Genomic DNA, 20,764 nt, shown 5'->3' with positions numbered 1-20,764 from the left:
TTCTTCTCTCAAACGTCCAATGTACAATTGCAATTGCATTGCAATACTCACTACAAGAACATGGCAGTATATACATAATATTGCACACCTTACTTTAAATCAACACTTTCGTATACTTTTATATTTTATTAATACTTCATTTATTTAGACTGATATACACAGTGCAGAACGTTTTCAAAAACAACAATTAAAACGTAGGTGTTACTGAATAATATCACTTCAAACCCTCTTTGAACAAGCATGCACTTTTTTTTTCTCTCTCTAATCAACACAGATTTAATTTCTTACCTGTGAATAACATCGTATACACGGCTGACAGAACAACGACGGTTACATTGTCGCGGGGCGAGCGCTCAGCGATCCAGGCGAGGTCTGGAGGCTGCGGCCGTCCCACGGCTGTGATAAAAGACGCACATGGATTGTTTGTGGCCCTGGCTTCCTACTTCTTCCCGTCCTTGCTCTGGTGCTCCCACGGCACGGGATCGTTCTCCTCCGTGAGCGAGCCGGTCTCTCTCTCGTGCCAGAACTGCTCCACGTCGGGCAGGACAATCCCGTCTTTCAGGCTGATCTTGTCCGCTTCCCGCCCCTCTGCGGTGACGGGCTCCTCCTGTGGCAGGGGCTCTTTCTTGGGGCCCTGGCTGGAGGTCCGGTAGTGGCCCCCGTCACCTCTCGGCTGGCCTGAGGTCTCCGGTCTCGGGCAGGGCGACTGCAGGGCGGTGGGGTTGTGGGGTCCGGGCTTGGGCGGAGTTTGTTTACGCAGGGTGAGCCTCCGCCACAGCCCACGGTATCCCTCCCTGAACTCCTCGGAGAGGGAGAGTATGACCAGGGGGTTGACGAACGACAGAGAGAAGGCGAGCAGCTGAGCGGAGAGGGAGAGGAGAAGAGGGGGAGAGGAGACCAGCGGCCGGGCTCCCTCGCTCTCTCTCTCTGCCAAGTGACGCTCCCACACCCACACCACCCACTGTGGCAGCCAGAGGACGGCCATGGCCACCGTCAGGCTGAAAAGCATCAAGGTGAGCTTCCTCGATCTGATCTGCGTCCGCAGGTTCTGGCTCTTGCTGGAGCGCCTCTGGCAGCGGCCATAGGACTTCCAGAAATACAGGAGAGCAAAACTGAGGGGGGCGCAGAAGACCCCGAGGGGGTACGCCTTGACATACACCGACATGAAGTACCTGGCCTCCGGGGGAACGAGCAGCTCGCACACCAGCCCACGGCTTTCCCTCTGCAGCGTAGCAAACAGCCAGTGAGGGACGGTCACCGAGCAGGCGGACAGCCAGGTGAAGGGCAGCACGAGCAGGATAGAACCCAGACGGATGCTCACCTGCTTGGTGGGGTTGGATACATGGTGGTAGCAGGCTTTGGCCATGACGGCCACCGTGAAGCTCTTGGCAGTCATGCAGGACTGGAGGAACCAGTCGGACGTCTTGCACACCGTCCAGCCCAGCGTCCAGCTGGACTTGGAGTACGCTGCGGCTCGGAAAGGCACGGAGAACGCCAGCACCAGCCCATCGGTGAACACCAGGTTGAAGATGAGGGAGTTGATGAGTGAGAGCTTTCCCTTGTGGGCGTTGGAGACCAAGATGGACATCGCGGTGAGGTTGCAAACCAGGCCGGTGATGCAGATGACTCCCAGGATGGCAGGCACCAGGACCTTCAGCTCCCCGGGGTCCAGGTGCTGGTAGTTCCCCCGTTCGAAGACGGACCACCTGTCAACGGAGGTGTTTACCACTGAAGCATTTACGCTGGAGAGCTTATCCATGTTGTCGGCGAAAAAAAACAAAACGCTGGTAGACTGAGGTAAACGGTCGAAGGAAAGGAAGGAAGAGGAATCTGTCAACAAACGCCTCGGACAACAAATGAATGTCAACGATCACAGTCGAGCTCCTGTCTGTCTCCAGATTCACCCTGTGAGACGAGGACACAGAAGCTTGTGGGCTCAGTTATAAAGATGCCGTTTGATTGACAGCTGCTTTCCCCAGCTGATATATTGCGTATCATCTATGGCCTCACGGGGCCAATTAAATTTAAATCTGCAATGATGTGCACAACAAGACATTGCCATGCATAGGATTTCCACCGAGAGGGAACATTTGTCCTGCAAATTTGCGTCAACTGAGGATCAATGGAGTACAATGAAGTACAGGTTTACGGAAGAAAATAACATTTAAGTTATCGTTTCAATTAATTAAAGTAATTAATTGAAATTGTTTAAAAACGATTTAAATGAAGTATGAAGTATATGATGAAGTATATCATTGTGAACACAATAAGTATTTTGTATATAGAATAAATAGAATACAGAGAATACATCCTTATCAGTATGGTGGTTTTTGCTTGTTTTGGATACATTATGCCTTTCTATTGAAAACAAGGAGTGAAGCTCAGCGGAAAAAAATGACTCATGAGCTTGGAAACAAACACCAGTAAAAAGCAGAATGAGTGCATATCACGTTGTGGCCGTTAAGTGGGTTCATCCTTTTTGAGTATGTGAGAAATCATTATTTGGAAAATATTATTCTCAAAACTATTAATGGCAATCGGGCCAAATAGTAAAAGAAACTGTGGAAAGGTGAATGTGGAAAATACCTGTTTCAACAAATTCAATGAAGTTGGTTTTCTGTGTTTTTGCAAACACGTCAACTGTGTGTGTGTGTGTGTGTGTGTGTGTGTGTGTGTGTGTGTGTGTGTGTGTATGTGTGTGTGTGTGTGTGTGTGTGTGTGTGAGAGTCTGTGTGTGTGTGTTTGCAAGTCAGGAGCGTGACGGTGTATGAGCCAAACCGTCCTTTCCACCTGTTTTCCACATGAGGGCAACCTTGCAGTACAAGCTGCACGTCTGAAGAGCATCCTGGAGTACAAACAGCAGCAACAACAAAAACACCAACAACAGCAGCAGCAGCAGCAGCAGCAGCAGCTGAACTTGCAGATCTTTATTCTTTTTTTTTTTTTATTCAAAGAAATTCCAGTAAGCATAAAGACTGCATGGTAATTAATTGCATTTCATTACATTCTGAGCTATAAAAGTTTCATTTTTTTTTTCAATTAGAAGGTTCACAAAGGAGGTTATTATTATTATTTTTTATTTTTTTTTTTTAGAAGACATTACTGTTTAAAGGAATCACACCTAAGAATTCCCTGATTTCACAGTCCATTTTGTCCCGCTTCCATCTCGAGGAGTCGCCTCTTAGCACACGCACGCTTCAGGAAAAAAATCCCCCACTCGAGTCGGAGCTAAATCTCTAATCTCTAAATGAATAAAAGATAATTTCCAGATAATTTAACTTGCCCATTGCCCAAGTGGAGAAACATGGACAGGATCCGCAGAGTCTAAAAATAATAGCACATGAACAAGCTACTGCTCTGAGCAGTTGGAGGGATGAGCACTTTACTTGCATAGAACCTTACGCCATCCAAAATATACTATAGCTGTTTGCGGCACAGGCAGCAGTGGAAACTCCTGCTATGTGTGATATGAACTGCTGTGACTACTGTATTTGGGATTTTAATGTCCACTCATTGTTCATTAAGGATCGTGCATCGAAAGCTATTGTAACTTTGAGAAATTTGGAACTATTTGGTCAGCAGCTCATTCGTCGACTGTGTTGTTTGTCACTCTGGTGTACTCCTTTGTCAGTTAATTTGGTGAAATTGTTTTCGGTGCATCGTGGTACGGGCAACAGCGGTTCTTTTGTTTTTTTGTTTTTTGTGTTTCATTTTTTTCAGGAAAGGTGAACGTGAACGTGTCAGCTAGTGCTTTCGTGTAACGTGGACATGGCGCAACCTTCCCCTCCATGCGGGACTTTAGCGGAATTTCTCCTTTTGGTTGGTTTTCTTCAGAGTGGGGGAAAAAACAACAACAAAAAAAAAAAGATCCTAGTACAACATTTCCTTGAAAAACATTCACACTCCTGCCTTTTCTCAGTCACCCCCCCCCCCCCCACCCCCCACCCACACCCCGCCACTACATCGAACCCCACATACCAAAAGAAGGCACCACAGCTTCTAAACAGAATTGTTGATCAAGCCAAGGACTCGATAAAACTGAAAATAAAAACCACGACCACACTGACCACACATCTCGAGGGGCCTCGTTCGCACGGGACACGCCGTGTGTCTCAGGGGAGGGGAGGTGTGGTGCGGGGGACGACAAATAAAGAACGACTTATTTCACAGGCATGAACAAACAGCTCTCTGGTTTTTAGTGCTACCAAGAGGGTCTGGGATCAGTCTCCTCCTGACAAGTGAGGGCCCCCGTCACCTCCGTAGCCATGACACCACCGGTTAGTACATGGATGGGGCGGCCGCCCGGGTATACCAGGCCAACCCTGCCACCGCTGGGCCCAACAGCGCCAACGGGGGGGGGTGGTCGCCTCTAGTCTAGACCCCGAGGACAGGGCACGGCACCCGCTCAAAGTCTGACACCTCAGGGGTTAATCGCATGCACTGGGGCGCATAAGTGTATTGACCACCAGGGGGCACTGTTGCTATATGAAACAGAGCCACCGTGGCACTCACGCACGCCCTACATTTAGTGTGTGTGTGTGTGTGTGTGTGTGCGTGTGTGCGTGTGTGCGTTCCTGGAGGTACCGCAATTCTCACATCCATCTCCTTTGTCCAGAGGCGGTGTCCCCTCCACATGATCAATCCAGCAGTGCTTGGCATGTTCACAAAGATTCATTTATTCCGGTGTCAGCATGGCTAAATAAATTAAATTGAATTAAATTAAACGTCGGATTGAGGAATAGAAGCTTCTTGTGCAATCAGGTGTAATTTTTAAGTTCTTTTTTTTTTTTTTTTTTTTTTTCCATTCCGGGCATAGAGGTATCATTTTTCTTCCGGCTGTATCCAGGCTGGGTGCTCTCCACCTCCAAACAGTGGCATCGTCCCACTATTAACCCACACCATCCTTCATCAGTCACTGGACACCCGACGCTCCCCTCCCACAAAACTCTGCTCGTCCTCAGCAGAGCGGGGGAGACTCGACACCAGCACCGGCAAAATAGACGTGAGGAGGAAGAGGAAGAGTGAGTAGATAAGGTCCTTCCCTCTGTGTCTCCTTCACTCTTCCACCGGGGGAGGGGGCGGCGGTGGGGGGTGGGGTGGTGTCGGGAGTCAGCGAGGGGGGGGGGGGGGGGGGACGGCCCTAATTGACTTTGTCCTGGAAGATGTAGAGGTTGTTGGTGGCTGCCACGGCGATGATGTTCTCCTGGGGGTGCCAGGTGGTGTGGAGGATCTTCTTGCTGAAGTCCAGGCTGTCGACGCTGATCTCGTCCTTACGACGTTTCCCGCCCACGCACACCTGGAACGTCAAAGAGCCGAGCGTGGACAACACGGAGGGAGCGGGATTGGGGTTTTTTATACGGACAAATTTAAAAAAACGAAATCAGTCGAGGGACATGGAATTGAATCCTGAGAGCCTAAAGCGGCTGAATGGAGCTCTGCTGTGAAAAACAGTGAGTCATGTCTGTCGGCTGATAAAAGGGTTTTTTTATTGCTCTAAAGAGGTCTCGACAAGGCAGTGCTGTTTGACGCATAATATGTCACTAGCTCAGTCCGCTGACGTAATTTTCTTGGAAAAGCCAGAATAACACACTAAACCACTTAATGGTCAATATATAAAAAGGCTTTCATAAGCTCACTAAATCATTATTAAATTACTCAATGAACGAATGAATGAACGAATTCATCTAAAATGTGGGCGATTTCAGTCTTTTAAACCGAAGGACCCGTGTACCTTTCGTGGCTTGAGGATGGCTCGGGGCTTGCTGTTCTCCCTGGACGCCTCCAGGGTGACGTCGCGCTTGGTGTTCCGGTCAAACATCCGGAAGAAGTTGTTGTAGGAACCGGTCATGATCACGCTGCGATGGAGCACAGGTCAGGAGGGTTTGTTTTTTTTTCTTCTTTTTTTTAAATCGAGAAACGGATGGAGGGTGGAGGGTAGTGCGGACGAAGAGATGGCTGGGTGAACGGATAAAAATATCTCACCTATCTGAGCCGTTCCAGACACACTCGAATTTGTCGAAGATGCAGTCGTTCTCATACAGAGAGCAGAGCTTGCCCCGTAAATAGTCGTGGACCTGGGGAGGCGAGGCAAAGGAAAAAAAAAAAAAAAAAAAAAAACAACACAGAAAACATCAATGTCTGTAATGCAAATTTGGCTACACTTTAAGAACATTTGGCATCACTGAAAATGTAAGCATAATGTATGAAGAGTAAGGCGGGCCGTCTCCGACGACAAGGGGCACGTGCCGAACTGATCACGCAGTCCCCGGATACACCTGCCCAGTTAAACCGCGCCAAATGGCCATCTTATCCCCACAGGGTATTAACTTTTGTTTTTTCCAGCTTTGGAGGTTTGTCGACTCGCCTTTTTTTATTACGCGACCATGCAAGCGTAAGCTCCGCTACCATATGCTTTTCTTTGAGTAATCCCTTCGAACCTCCTGACCCGGGCTAAGATGCCGGGCGGCAGGTGGAGGCCGGCCTGGAATCGGACGAGGGGGGGAATCCCTGGGCCCGCGCAGACGACCTTATCAATCACGACCTTCTCTGAGAAGGCCACCCCCGATCTGACAGTGTGGATCTGACCCCGATGACCACACGGCGGGAGCTCAGCGCCAGCATCGGTCTTGCTGGGGACACTTGGCCTCGATAGGCCTTTGCCGGGTAATGGTTGGAGACGCCGGGGATTACAGATAGGCAGGGTGACAGTGGAACAAGATTACCCTGAGTTATTAGTCTGAAATCAATAAGGGTCTATCTGACCCATAACTTACCATCATTTCCTCACACAGACAGTTTGAGAATTGCTGTTTGGAGACTCAGTATACACTCGAGGGCTTTCGCTAGGATTTTTGAGCCCCAGACAATTTTGAAGATGGGAAAACAATCATAAGGAAATCTTCTTGTCTTAAGGGTCACCGTGATGGCGCTCACCAGTTGTCCTTTGACTGGAGATAGTCAGAGACCCTAGTCTTAGATTAGATTAGTCAGACTAGATTAGTGATTAGTCTTAGACTGGTCTTGTGGTTTTTGCGACAATATCCGGTTGGTTTGATATTATTGGCTAAGTCTAGTAGTATAGTCTCAAGTCTTGATCTTACGGTGTGTGTTAGAATCCCAAGATGTGTGATCACCTCTTCTCGATAAATCCTAAAGTGTGTGCACGACTGGAATGGAACAACCTAAGTGTGCGACGCCGTCCCTGGATGTCTGTCCGGCCAAAAGGGAGAGTACGGTCTCCGCGGTGACGGTGCAAACATACCTGGTACGTCTCCAAAGGTTTGTTTTCCATGTGCAGGTCCCACACCTTGACGGTGAGGTAGTCCCTCGTCATCAGGTAGCGCCCGCTGTGGCTGAACTTCACATCCGAGATGGACGAGATGATTTCGGAGAAGAAAGACCGCGTGGAGGGGTCCTCGGGCTCCTCAAAGTCTTGACGCGAGGGGAGGGAGAGTGGGCGGAGAGAAAAAAACAAAAAAACAAAAAACAAAAGCTGTTATCCTCGGCGAGGGAGAAAGGAGTTAAAGGTCGGCAGTGCATATCATTTATGGCGAGAAGACACGGTTCCAATTTTGCCGCGGCCGGTGGGATCTTCATTACCCTGAAAAACAACAGCACAGCAATGCCTGTTGGTGGGGGTGGCCCCGGCAGCTGCATCTCATCTGAGGATTAAGTCTGTGTGTGCTCAGTGAGGCCGGCCCGGGTCAGCATGCTCGGTAAATATTGGTTATGATTCATATTGACTTTGGCAGCTGCTGGTCTGTGTGCAGGGCAGCACACTGGGGATAACATCCAGGCATTCCATCGTTCGCTGTCAAGTTATTGTGCGCTCCCTCTCCTCCTCCCCCGACTTCTCCCCCGCCGGGTTCTCTCCACCCACTCTCGCCTCCCCTCTCCCCCGTTTTCACTCAAGCTTCTCGGCTCAAATCGCATCTTCTCCGCCGCCCCCCCCCCCCCTGCTCCCCATCCCCAGCCCTCCTGTTGTGTTGAGAATTAGAGAATAGCTCTGTGAGGTGTCAATGGGGAGTCTAACAAGAATCAGAGATGGAAAAATGGGGGATGAGGCGGGGACAGGAAAAACAAATCAATGTCAAAGTGCCGGGGCCCATTTTGGGTCCTGCTGGATTTATATTTGTGTTTTGTGTGTGTGTGTGTGTGTGTGTGTGTGTGTGTGTGTGTGTGTGTGTGTGTGTGTGTGTGTGTGTGTGTGTGTGTGTGTTTGTTTTGTTTGTGTGTGTGTGTGTGTGTCTGTAGAATTTGTGTATGTGCGGCCCTCCCCTCCCTCCACCATACTCCTCGGGTGTATAATAGGGTCCCAGGGGAGAGGGCTGTTTGGCCCTTCTATCTCTGGCCCCGGGGCGCAGTGCTCTGGAAACACCCTTCTTATCCCTCCATCCATCTCTCCATCCTCTCCCTCCGACACTTATTGGTTCCAGCAGTCTCCGGGATGCCTCCAACATTTATTGATACAGGAGAGGAGGATACCATAGAATTGTGGGTAGAACTGTCAGAATTGTGTGTGTGGGTGTGTGTGTGTATATATATCGTACATACAGAGAGAGAGGGAGAGGGAGAGAGAGAGAGGGGGTGAGTGAATGGGAGCAGGAGCTCTGCATGTGTCTGAGCTGCAAGGCTACATGCAGGGAGAGATTAGGTCCGTATTAGCAGACCTGTCCTCGGGCTAACGGGTGCAGCTGCCCGCTGCGTTGCCCGCGTCTGCGTCGCCCTAATGTTGCAAGACGGTGCGAGCACCTGTCAAGGAATGGCGCGCGCACATCAATATCAATCAGAGCACATCTCTTGGCCGTAGCAGGAAGACTTTGAACTCCATACCCCCGCCCCCTCCATCCTGAGTTCCCCCAACTATGCCGTACTTGAATATTCAGCCCCGAACGTGAAAGCTCAAGTGAAAACGACGGCGACGGCGGCTGACGAAATATCCGACATTATCGAACAGCAAGGTGCACCCGCGAGGAACTAATGCAATTGCTCTTAAAGCCATTGATTTTCCAGCTTGAAAATGTCAATGTATTCATTATTCATCCAAGCCGAATGCATACATGCGATGTTAAGCTTAAGAGAAGGCAGTTCATTGTCCGACACTGAGGAATTTATTGATACGTGAGTAATTTTCCCCGTTATATTGATCCGGTGGAAAGCTTTGCGCCAGGAACACGCCAAGGTGGGGGGTCTAAAGCAGAAATATCGAATGCGAAACAAGCGGCCATTACTCTGCGATTCCCCATGTTGTCTTGTCTAAATCACATGGACCTGTATGCCAACACAGATAATGACCCCCTCTCACTCAATTGCCCCCATTCCTTATCGCACCCCTTGTGGTGTGGGGATGGTGTGGTTTGAGCAGCCACACCTGACCTGGTTCTAAGTAATTGGTGGATCCAGGATCAGAGTGGCTGCATATCTGTTGCTTGTTAGTTTGGTCCAACGACCAGCAGGTTCTCCATCCCCACACTCACTCAGGAGAGAGGAGTCCTGTCATGACATGTTTGGGCTAATTCCATCTAGACCTCTCTCTACAATAAACTGGTGTCTCTAACCCTGTCGTCTGTGTCTCTGTGCCAGAGGTCCCTGAAAAAGCCACTTGGGCGGCGTGTGGTAGGCTAACTGCCACACCCCTCTTTAATCTTCTCCAGAGAAACACTGACAACCATGCTGATTTTCGTTGTGTGTACTGGCCTATAACCGGTCCTGTTACTTTGACTGTCGATAGGATGTAACGGTCGACATATTATTGTTTTTTTTAGAAACATCTCTTTAGCAAAAGAGCAGAGAAACAAGTCTAGTATCTTTAACATCTGATATATGGACAATGGTGCTTGATACTGACTTTTCTATTTGAGACCTAATAGCCTTTTAGCCAAGTACCCGACTGATGTCACGTGAATCTTCTTCTTTCATTCTCCTCCTTCAACGCGCTCCTCCTCCGTGGGAACTTACATTTGCAGTGTTTGTCGCAGAGGGCCGTCTGCCTCATGTCGCACAGGCGTATGGAGCCCTTGCTGCTGCTGTAGGCGAAGGTGTGGCACTGCTGAGGGTGGAACTCCGCCGAGGTGATCACCTCCGTCAGCTCCTCCATGTTGGACGGCTTGATGTCCACAATGTCTGGTAGGGGAGGCGGCTCAGGAAGACCAAAAAAAACTCTGATATGGGCTCAGAACAGCCTCGGGTTTGAGTAATCTCACGGCTAAGCAAACAACTGTACAGTATTAATGCAGGCATTCTATAAAGGTGTGGGCGTGTGTTTGTATGTGTGTATGTAAGTGCGAATGTGTGGGGTTCTTTTGCAAAAAAATATCTATTTATACAATATAAATAAGAGACTCAGAGATCTAACACCCAAAGAAGTGGCCATTGAGGACAGTGGGGGACATTCGGGGTCAGGATACTGAAGCTGCGATCTGTGATCTCAAGGTTCCACAGGTTGACTCTGAGGTCGTCCGTGGAGATGTAGGTCTGGAGGTCGGAGTTGACGGAGATGGAGTTGATGTGGTACGTGTGGGCGTTGCTGAACACGCGCCTGGCCGTGGCCTCCACCATCAGGTCCATGGGCTGCAGGACCGGCACCTGCATCGCGAAGGTGCGCGGGAGAAGGAAAAAGAGAAGACAAGTGAGCAACGGGCAAGAGCGAGGGGAGATGAGAGACGAAGGCTTCCACAGCGCTTCGTCAACAATGAGATTTAATCAAGAGAGATCTTTAAGCGTGCGGGTGAAGAATGGCGCGTCCCTCTAGAACCCCTCCCGGTGGAACGGCTCGAGGGGGCGATATTTCCTGCACAAATCTTAATCGGACCGAGACAGCGTAAAGAACAAGGGTGCGATTTAAAAAAAAGCTCCAGGGCCATTTGAGCAAGGGAGCTCCACGAGAACTGTGAATATCTGTGGTTTCTGACGGGTCGTCTCTCCCTCTCTCTCTCTCTCTCTCTCTCTCTCTCTCTCTCTCTCTCGCTCTTCTCGCTCATTCTCTTTCATATGACTGCTGGGCGGTGCTCTCGTGTGTGTGTGTGTGTGTGTGTGTGTGTGTGTGTGAGAAAAACAGAGAGAGCAAAGACAGAGAGGGCGAGAAAGGGGAGAGAAAGAGAAAGACGGCCCCGAGGCAGCACAAGGCCCTGCTGTGGAATGATAACTGAACTCTGCAGAATTGAGATGAGCTCTCTCTCTCTCTCTCTCTCTCTCTCTCACACACACACACACACACACGCACGCACACGCACACGCTGTGACATCTTCAAAGACGCCCAGCACCAGTCCGCATGCGGCTCCTCGTCGGGAGAGATAAAAACCCACACAAAGAGAGAAGGGAGGGGAGGGTGGAGAGAACAAATCGACTGCTCCTCTCCGCCTTCCACCTTCTCGGTGGCAGATTCTGGGAGGCAGCCAGGGCGGCACAGCGGGCCGCTGTCGCTCCACGGGTGTCACTTTATTTCCACGTCTTTCAGTGGACGTCCGGGGAGGCGAGGGCCACATTAACCCCGCCTTGCCCCAACACGGACGGGTGCGCCGTTAAATGATGCTCCCTCAACCCCTTCCTTCCCCTCCTTCATCTGTCAAATGAACACTGGGAACCGTCAGCATGGGCCAACAGCATTCGGCAACAACTGCTCTTATGGTGAAATTGTGTACTGTATCCTATGAAATACTGTTTACCTTTTGGGGGCGTTGAAGAGTTGGTAAGAGTCCACTCCCAATGATAAAAAGGGGGTGCAGGTTTGACTCCTGCCATTTTTAAGTGTGTAGGTCTGTTTTAAACTGTAATTTAAACCTGTTATTTACCTGTATAAACCTTTATATTTCTAAGCATTTATGCTTCTTTGCTTTTATCCTTTAATTTATTTTAGGATTTATGTAAAGCACTTTGAATTGCCCTTGAGCATGAAATACATTGTAAAAATAAACTTGCCGTGCCTTACATAATAAAAAAAACAAACAGTAAACAACCACAATCATCAACGTTTTATGATAACCTCATAATCTGCCGAAGAATATGCCCCGACACTCATATAACAAGCATATCAGGAAGTTTGCAACCCCCCAAAAAAGACGGTTTCAATTCTCCTGCCCTATTATCCCTCCCTCCCTCCCTCCCTCCCTCCCTCCTCTCTGCTTGAGTTTCTCTCCTTCTATAGATTTTATGGCCCCTAAACAGGATTGCCACAGTCCTGGCCCGTCCCCCAGGTTGCTGTGATCCCCGGCCAGCCAGACAAAGAGGGCCAGACACGCTGAACACAGCACTAATCTATTATGGCAGGGACACACACTACACACAAACACATGCACACACACACACACACACACACACACACACACACAAAAATGACACACCCTGACGGGTGTGTCATTTTTGTATGAAGATTGAAGACCAGTATTGAGGTGATAAAGATGAATGAAAGTGAGAGAGAGAGAGAGAGTGAGAGAGACGGAGGTGAATAGACGATGACCTCCATCATGGGTTTCATCAAATGCTTACTCTACCTTCTCTGCTTTCTGTCACACCCTGACCCCCTAAAACCCCCCAAAACCGCCGCCATGTTTGAAGCTGGCGATATTAAACAAAGAGCAAGGAACAGCCAAGGAATCTTTTCTATTAGCCGTTTGAGAGCCGGTGCATAAGGAGTATCGGCGGAAATAAGAACATAATGTGGGGACGATAAAACCTGATGGAAATTTGCGAAGCGTGTAATGCTTTTTGAGGATGCACACACCAAAACGCCACACCATCTTAAAAGTATCTACAGTAATCGAGTAAACATCTTTTTTTTTTCTTGTTTTTATCTCCTCTATGTTTTCCATTTCCGCTCGAGAATGATCTGAGAAAATCTGAAATTAAAAAAACTCCTAAACTGAGTTCAGAATCCATTTGTGGATGATGCAAATTTGTTGATGTTTATTCACCGCCATTCAGTTTACCGTTTAATTTCATGTTTACTTTTTCTATTTTCTGACTTATATCTAGGATTAGGTTAATTGTACATTGCCATTTCCTTTTTCATCTTAGATTCAGCTTTCTGGTTCACTACTAGCTTTATGTCATAAGTTATTGTATAAGACCAGATTTTTCCTTTTGGGTCACTTATATATATATATATATATATATATATTTATTTTCCAATTTTTTTTGGTTACATATTGTGTTGTTTATCAGGTTTATTGTGTATTGTAATAGTCTATTGTGTACAGTGCATTGCATATTTCCACATTTTCCATACATTGCCATTTTCTTCTTTAATTGTTCATTCCATTGCTTTAATTGTTATTGTCTATTTTTTGATGTAAGCTGTTGCTGACTGCCATTTCCTTCGGGGGATGAATGAAGTATCTGTCTATCCATCTAACCGTCTATCCGTCCGTCCATCTGTCCGTCTGTCCATCTGTCCATCTATCCATCCATCTATCCATCCATCCACCTACTGTATCTTCTACTGGTCAGTGACCGCTGTGTTTGTCCTCTCACCCGTAGCGAGGTGATGGTCGATGGGTCTCGGATTCGTCCATCCTCGTCTTTCAGGTTGTAGCCCTCCGGTCGCTTGTCTCTCTCACTGATCTTCCACAGCTTCACCGTCTTGTCTGGGGGGGGGGGGGGGGGGGTTAAACAAGAAACAAAATCAAACACTTTCAGATGGAGACGCATAAAATAATCAGTAACACTGTGTAAGATGGAAAAGATGCGGAGGGGGGTTGGGGGACCAATCTGGCGCGTGTCTGGGCAGCAGCCAGTGAGGATGATGAATGGAGGCTGAGTGTTAGGACGTGGAATCCGGCGACATTGACTCCACTTCAGTGAATACACGTCTTTCAGGTTCTCCCGGTTTCCAACTTAAAAAATACCAAAAAAAAAACCAAAAAAACACAGTGGGTCGGCGGACGGAGTTGAGTCGGCGTTGGAACCCTCGTTGTTTGGTTCTTTTTTTTTTGTTTGTTTCTGGGACTCGGTGTCAGGGCGGGGTGGGGGGAGACCATCGCCGTAGGATGCTCCGCCATCTGCTCCAGCCACCACGAGCGCTGTGGGGCGGCAGCCATGCATGAAGCGCTCAATCTGCAAGATGTCTCCCTGCTGATGTGTGTGTGCGTGTGTGCGTGTGTGTTGGGTGGGGGTTCTGAAGCTACAGGGTTTCTGCTGGTGGCATGGGTTCAGTCAAGTGAAACACGTGTAGATGATCATTTAGGGAAAATAGAGCTTTTCGTGGGATTTTGATAACACCTTTCCCCCAAGGCACATACATTATACATCGTATATGTGGCTGAATGATGAATTGGTTTATTAAAGTTGTGATATGGAAGAAGGCAACATACAGAGATGCGTAATAAAAGACTTGCTGTGCTCGACACGCGGAGGGCTCTCACGAAAATTTGAACGCGGTGGACTCGATTCCGAGAAAGGGTTTGTACGTCTCTTTTGAGGCGATACATTTCTATCTAAAAAGGACGAGGCTCATCATTTGTGACATCACTCTCACCAGTTATGATTTATTTGTCCGAAACGTATCTAGAGCAGCGCAAGAAAGCTTTACCTCTCCCTGTGGTTGACTCAAACTCAGGGTCAGAGTCAACCATAGGAAGTTAAATGACGGATATTTGTCCAAAATGGCTATAATATCTACATCCCCCCCATTCTCATTACATAATGACGAGCATGGACAAAGATACGTTGCGAAACCAATCTAAAAGGATTGTGTACAGTCCATCTTGTCCCAGGGTCGAACCGCAGCTTGTGTCCATTTGTCCAGGGTTGCCTCAATTAGCTGTTTTTTCAGCTGTTTCCCTTTAGTTTTCCTGGCTTACCATTGGTGGAGAGAAGAAAGTAAGCCGCGTTCTGCTGCGGGAGCCATCGGATCTTGTTGATCTTCTCCTCGATCTCCAAGCTCTTCAGGTAGTCGAACTCGGGCTCGTGGCTCTGGAAGGTGCTGTAAACATTGTACTCGCCCCGCCGCTGGGGCTGACTCTTACTCTGCCCGGAGGAGAAACAAGAGTTTGGGCATGACGCTATAGTCACCTCGATAAACAAAATAGTTTCTCGTCCGAGTCGGAAGGCGGAAGCCGCGGGGTTTCCGCGGCCGTGACTCACCTCCTGCTCCCTCTGGAAGACGACGACTCGGCCTCCTTTATCCCCGGTGGCCAGCAGCTCCCCCGACGAGTTAAACTCCACCGTCGAGATAATGTCAGCTGCAGCACAGGAAGCATGGGGTGGTGGGGGTGAGAAAATGTCAGCATGGAAGAACAGGCATTGGCCAGGAGAGCGGAAAAGGTTTCGGTCTGGCACAAAGATTTAATTAAAGCGGTCAGGAGAACGGGGAGAGTGATAAACCCGCAACCGTATCACCAGGGCAGATAACCCACTAGATCGGTGAAATGTGGGTTAGGGAGGAGTCCCATTGTGATTCACTTTGTGGTTGTGAACTAATTCACCCCAAACCCCCATCCCCCGCCCCCAAAGTAAACCAATCTTTGTCTTTTTAATTACATGAATATCCCTACGAGTGTGTGTGTGTGTGTGTGTGTGTGTGTGTGTGTGTGTGTGTGTGTGTGTGTGTGTGTGTGTGTGTGTGTGTGTGTGTGTGTGTGTGTGTGTGTGTGTTTGTTTGTGTGTGTGTGTGTGCGTGTGTCAGGATTCTGGTTGTCCAATCGTGTAGCCATGACATGATGAATACGTCGTGTATTCACTCTCGTCGCCGATCTGGAGCTGCACCAACCGCAGCAACAAAGAAAAGCACGAATCAACCCGTCCGTCAGTCTCTTTTATTTCTAAATATACTCCCGGTGTGTCTCTCTCTGCGTCGCGGCGGGTTTTTCCGCTCGGAAGGTAAACAACAGAAGCACCTACCCTTAAGGTAGCTTTTCCTCTCCTCCTCAAAGACATACATCTGTCTGGCTGAAGGAGAAGCTAATGGTGACTGTAGTTATTGTACAGCCCCGGGCGAGACGCGCACGTCCAACGCACGCGGCATAATGTCGGTCACACTCCGCAACTCAGCCCCCTCTGTCGCTACGATCATTTCAAACTAATCGTAAAAGAAGAGACACCCAGAGAGAGAGAGAGAGAGGGAGAGAGACAGAGAGAGAGAGAGAGCTTGTTGTTTTCTATCCCCCCCACACACACACCCTCCATGGACCTGCTACTGGTGGAGAAACGAACAGGAGAGGGGGGACGTTGCCATGGAGACCGTTTCCGTCTCTATAGCAGCAGTCAGCGGTGTGCTTGTGCCAATAGCGCTCAGACTTAGTTGCTGATGCTAGCTGTAACTCAGCAGACAGAGTGCTGCAATACAGTGAAAATCCAGTATGTGTGTGTGTGTGTGTGTGTGTGTGTGTGTGTGTGTGTGTGTGTGTGTGTGTGTGTGTGTGTGTGTGTGTGTGTGTGTGTGTGTGTGTGTGTGTGTGTGTGTGTGTGGGTGTGGGTGGGTGGGTGTGTGTGTGGTTGAACGCAGCACACATACCGGCTCATTTCTTAATATCAATCTACTTTACATGAGAGAAACACAACTATCACGAGTGTGTGTGTGTGTGTGTGTGTGTGTGTGTGTGTGTGTGTGTGTGTGTGTGTGTGTGTCTGTGTGTGTGTGTGTGTGTGTGTGGGAGGGGGGGTTAGTGTACACCAGTGCTGTTTGCATGATTTATGAGCACTAGTTCCATATTATTATAGCAAGGTGTAAAAGAGAAAAGCCATTTTTCGTCTTTCCGGCGCGCTGATGAGACCCCATGCCGGGACTTTGCATGTGGATAATCTGCAAGCGTGTGTGTGGAGGTGGGAGGCATCCTAATCATATTAGAATCTCAAAATTAATGACATTTGCTAGACAGGCACACTGACCTAATTACAGCCTGGGAGTACCCCACTGGCACGCCATATTGCTATCGAACATGCCCCGTGCACACTTGGGGTAGGTTATAGGCACTGACTGAAGACACACACACGCACACACACACACATACACACACACACAAATGACAAGAAGATTTCTATTCATCCCTTTCTCTCTTTGTCTGTGTGGTTGTTTGTGTTTGTGTGTGTTTATGTGTGTCTTCAGTGCATATAAGCTACCCCAACATTAACACACACACACACACACACACACACACACACACACACACACACACACACACACACACACACACACACAATGCTGTGGTTGATAATCAGCCCACAGCCATCCGAGTGAATCGAAAGGGAACGGCTTAGCAGTCAGCATTCTGGAATCAAAACCCATTCTCTTTTCATCCTCTCTGCAGCTCTTCCTCACTGTCTTTTAACAATGTGTTCTTTCCCCTTCATTTTTCAACCCCCCCATGCACCCACCCACACACACACATACACACACGCACACACACACACACACAGACACACCCACACACACACACACACACACACACACACACACACACACACACACACACACACACACACACACCCTCTCCTCTCCGTCTGCCATCATCAGCACATTAAGCCGCTGAGGAGAAGGAGTAATTGATGGAGGTCTTTAAACAAGTTTACACACGAATACGTCATTCGATCATCTCACTGAACCAACAGAAAGGGTGAATGTAGAGAGATGAACGAAGCTGAGGCGAGCTTGAAGGGACTCAGCATGAAAGGCCAGAATGGGGTTCTGCCTCATCACATACTGTAGTAAATAGGAAATGGCATTGAGAGTGAAAACATACGACATAAAAAAAACAAACACAATCTCTTATGCGTCATAGTCTGAAATTCAGTTTGGAAGACATGTGTTTCAAATCTTGCCGCTCCGCCCCCCTTATACAGACTAAGGTGCAACACACACACATGCACACACACACACACACGGACAGTGAGAGCTTCATCAGCGAAACATAACTAAATGAAAGCCATACATCGCGTTGGAAGCCGGTTCTGACACGGGCAGGTCGGAGCTTAGCGGTGCATCAGAGAGATGCTGCGGAGAACACACACACATCCATCACCAGTAATAACACACAGGGCACGCCTGTTGGGTGTGTGTGTGTGTGTGTGTGTGTGTGTGTGTGTGTGCGTGCGTGCGTGTGTTTCTGTCCGTGTCTCTGAGTGTGCAAGAGCGACTATTTAGTTTAAAGGGAGCATACACCTGAATACACACAAGAATACACACCTAAATACACACCTGCGTTAATAGGACACCGGGGTGGTCAGGCCACATTTGGTGTCCTCATAATCTCATAATTAATCTCAGAATTGTGTCCTCGTAATTTTGCGTCTTCATAATCCGAAAGGCTTTAATACTCCTGCATGATCACCTATAAATGTATCTGTGTGTGTGTGTGTGTGTGTGTGTGTCTGTGTGCGTGCGTGTACACACACACACACACACACACACACACACACACACACACACACACACACACACACACACATTCAAGGAAAGAGATACACAAGGAAATAGATATAGCCCTTATCATTTCTAAATGAGCCAATGGCCATTTCAGAATGCAATATAGAATCTGGAACTAGACCAATGGGATGGAAACTAAATAGATATGCATTGATTCTGGAATGAGACGCCCGAACACAACAAAAAGCTAAGAGAGGATATCGACTGCATTTACGCAACCGCAGCTATGCAACCCACTGCCCGGGGCGCTGAAATAGTTTATACTTTGAAGAGTCTGGCCAAAACTACGATTTTGAGGGGCCAGTCCACATCTTTGCTGTATTTAGGTCAATGACGGATCGTATGTACAGGAGTCTGGCTGCCAGAGACACAAGCAGAGACGGAAACAGGAGGACATGTAATCTATATAAACGCATGGCCCTACAGCGGGGGGGTAAACACACCAAGAATCGACCGCGGGTCGCGGCTGGCTTGACCCAATCGCACCATTGGACATCGTGTACACAGGGCACGGATCAAAACAGTGTGACCACTTGAAAAGCCAGTTGCATAAGTGTTTGCCGATTCCAGGTAGCGAGAGAGAGAGGGAGAGAGAGGGGGAGAGAGACAGAGAGAGGGAGGGAGGGAGAGAGCGAGCGGAAACCGGCGACGTGATGTTGTGCAAAAGCTTTGTTAGCGTCAGACATGGAGAGAGGGGATTACAGCACTTGTACTGAGCCGCCTGCGTCAAAGGATCAGGCAGAGGATAACGGAGGTCCGTTCTCTCTCTCCCTCTCTCGCTCACTTCCCTTCCTCTCACACTGCTTCTGGTAATCTACAATATGCATCGGTCTCAAAGATGGAAAAAAAAAACCCCCACACTCAACGCAGTGTCAAATTTGTTCGAAGTCGTTCGGGGCGGACAAAACACGACCGCGCTTGGCGCCGAATTAGCGACTGATGCGGCTTCAAATTGTAGACCCGCAACAATGGAGACCAGTCGGAATTGTAAATGAGCCCCGGCACCTCGTACTGACGCGTTACGGGGCTTACCTTCACACCGTGTAACAGGGCACAATGCCGCTATCTTCATCTCGAGAGCCCGACTCGTCGTGAGATCTGGACTGAACAAGCTCATTAACCTGGTTTCTCCAGGATCGGTCTCTTGGGATGGAGGCAGGATGTGTGTGTGTGTGTGTGTGTGTGTGTGTGTGTGTGTGTGTGTGTGTGTGTGTGTGTGTGTGTGTGTGTGTGTGTGTGCGCGTTTGCTCACACATACAGTACGGCGCGCGCCTTTCCGTATCCTCCCCCTGCGGGGGGTTGAGAGTCGATGGAGGGGGGGGGGGTGGAACGGGTGAGACGCTCCTCTTCTCACACTTCATTAACACGTCGCCATGGCACACATCCGACTACAGACACAACACGGAGCAACGGAGGGAGCCAAACTGACCCACAGGAAGAAATTGGTTGCGAACAGCGATCAATACGTTGAACGCCATGAAAGGTCTCTCTCTCTCTCTCTCTCTCTCTCTCTCGCTCTCTCTCTATTTGGTATTCTCTTTCTGAAATGGGGGGGGGGGGGGAATAAGAAATGATTGTGGGGGCAGGGATTGTACAATTATAATCCACCTCTGAAACAAAAGCGTGCACTCCCTGCCTCCTCCTCCTCCTCCTCCGCCGCCTCCTCCTCCTCCTCCTCTCCCCTTTTCTTTCCCCTATCTCCAGTTCTGTTTATGCGATGGAAAACCTTTCATCCGTTTCTTCTTTCCTCTTCTTTTAAATGTTGACGTGAACCGCAAGACGCGGCGACGAGGGTCGAGACCGAGGATCCGTGTGTGTGCGCGTGCGTGCGTGTATGAAAGGACCCGATCTTCAAAACATGCACCGATCCGTCTGACGCCTCTTCCGCCGAAACCCAGGAAGTAGATTCCTTCACTAACAAACGAGCTCCTTTACAGAGTCCAGAAAGGGCAGATATTGCTCAGCCTCCAGGCTGGAAACACACACACTGACCCTTGCACCGCGTGTGTATTGGTGCATGAGGCCACAACACAACTAAAGAGTGTCTATATATATACACACGGTATAAATATATATATATATATATATATATATATATATATATATTTTTTTTTTTTTTTTTTTTTTTTTTTTTTTCCTCCAGTGGAAATATCAAGGGTATTCTTTAATAAATTCTCATTAAATTTTCATGGTGCTGCAGACTTAATAAGGAGCTAATCAGGGGGATGAAAGCGACTGCTGAATAAGGAGTGAGACTCAATCCAACTTCACAGCTTGCCATTAAGCATTCCCAACCCCCCCCCACACAACCCCCAACCCCCAATAACACGTACGTACACACATTATCTTTGTTGCGCTCTGCGCCGAGGCGGGGCCCGGCGTTTTGAGTGTTTCCTAGTGAATAATGA

The 20,764-nt window shown here is 48.6% G+C and overlaps 2 protein-coding genes across 4 annotated transcripts in view; both read right to left on the bottom strand.

Moving 5' to 3' along the window:
* Nucleotides 1-439: 439 nt before the first annotated feature.
* On the bottom strand, nt 440-1,759 carry gpr151 (G protein-coupled receptor 151; the record flags this gene model as incomplete). The annotated part of the gene is made up of 1 exon (XM_080007876.1): nt 440-1,759. One exon carries the CDS (start codon nt 1,757-1,759, stop codon nt 440-442), a length of 1,320 nt encoding a protein of 439 aa, XP_079864002.1.
* A 3,381-nt stretch (nt 1,760-5,140) lies between these two features.
* Nucleotides 5,141-20,764, bottom strand: part of ppp2r2ba (protein phosphatase 2, regulatory subunit B, beta a) — a gene marked incomplete at both ends in the record, with an annotated part of 39,077 nt that continues 23,453 nt past the window's right edge. For 2 of the 3 annotated variants that reach the window (XM_080008310.1, XM_080008309.1), the window contains 9 exons: nt 5,141-5,296; nt 5,732-5,855; nt 5,983-6,074; nt 7,262-7,431; nt 9,958-10,122; nt 10,407-10,584; nt 13,469-13,581; nt 14,797-14,962; nt 15,080-15,177. In XM_080008310.1, coding sequence (XP_079864436.1) covers nt 5,141-5,296; nt 5,732-5,855; nt 5,983-6,074; nt 7,262-7,431; nt 9,958-10,122; nt 10,407-10,584; nt 13,469-13,581; nt 14,797-14,962; nt 15,080-15,177 — 1,262 coding nt within the window. Of the gene's footprint in view, nt 5,297-5,731; nt 5,856-5,982; nt 6,075-7,261; nt 7,432-9,957; nt 10,123-10,406; nt 10,585-13,468; nt 13,582-14,796; nt 15,178-20,764 lie in introns of all 3 variants that reach the window. The other variant, XM_080008308.1, reaches the window with a different exon arrangement.

Source organism: Zeus faber, assembly GCF_960531495.2.
Source record: "Zeus faber genome assembly, chromosome: 10".
In the NCBI taxonomy this organism is placed as follows: Eukaryota; Metazoa; Chordata; class Actinopteri; order Zeiformes; family Zeidae; genus Zeus; species Zeus faber.
This window is presented reverse-complemented; position numbering and strand designations above follow the sequence as displayed.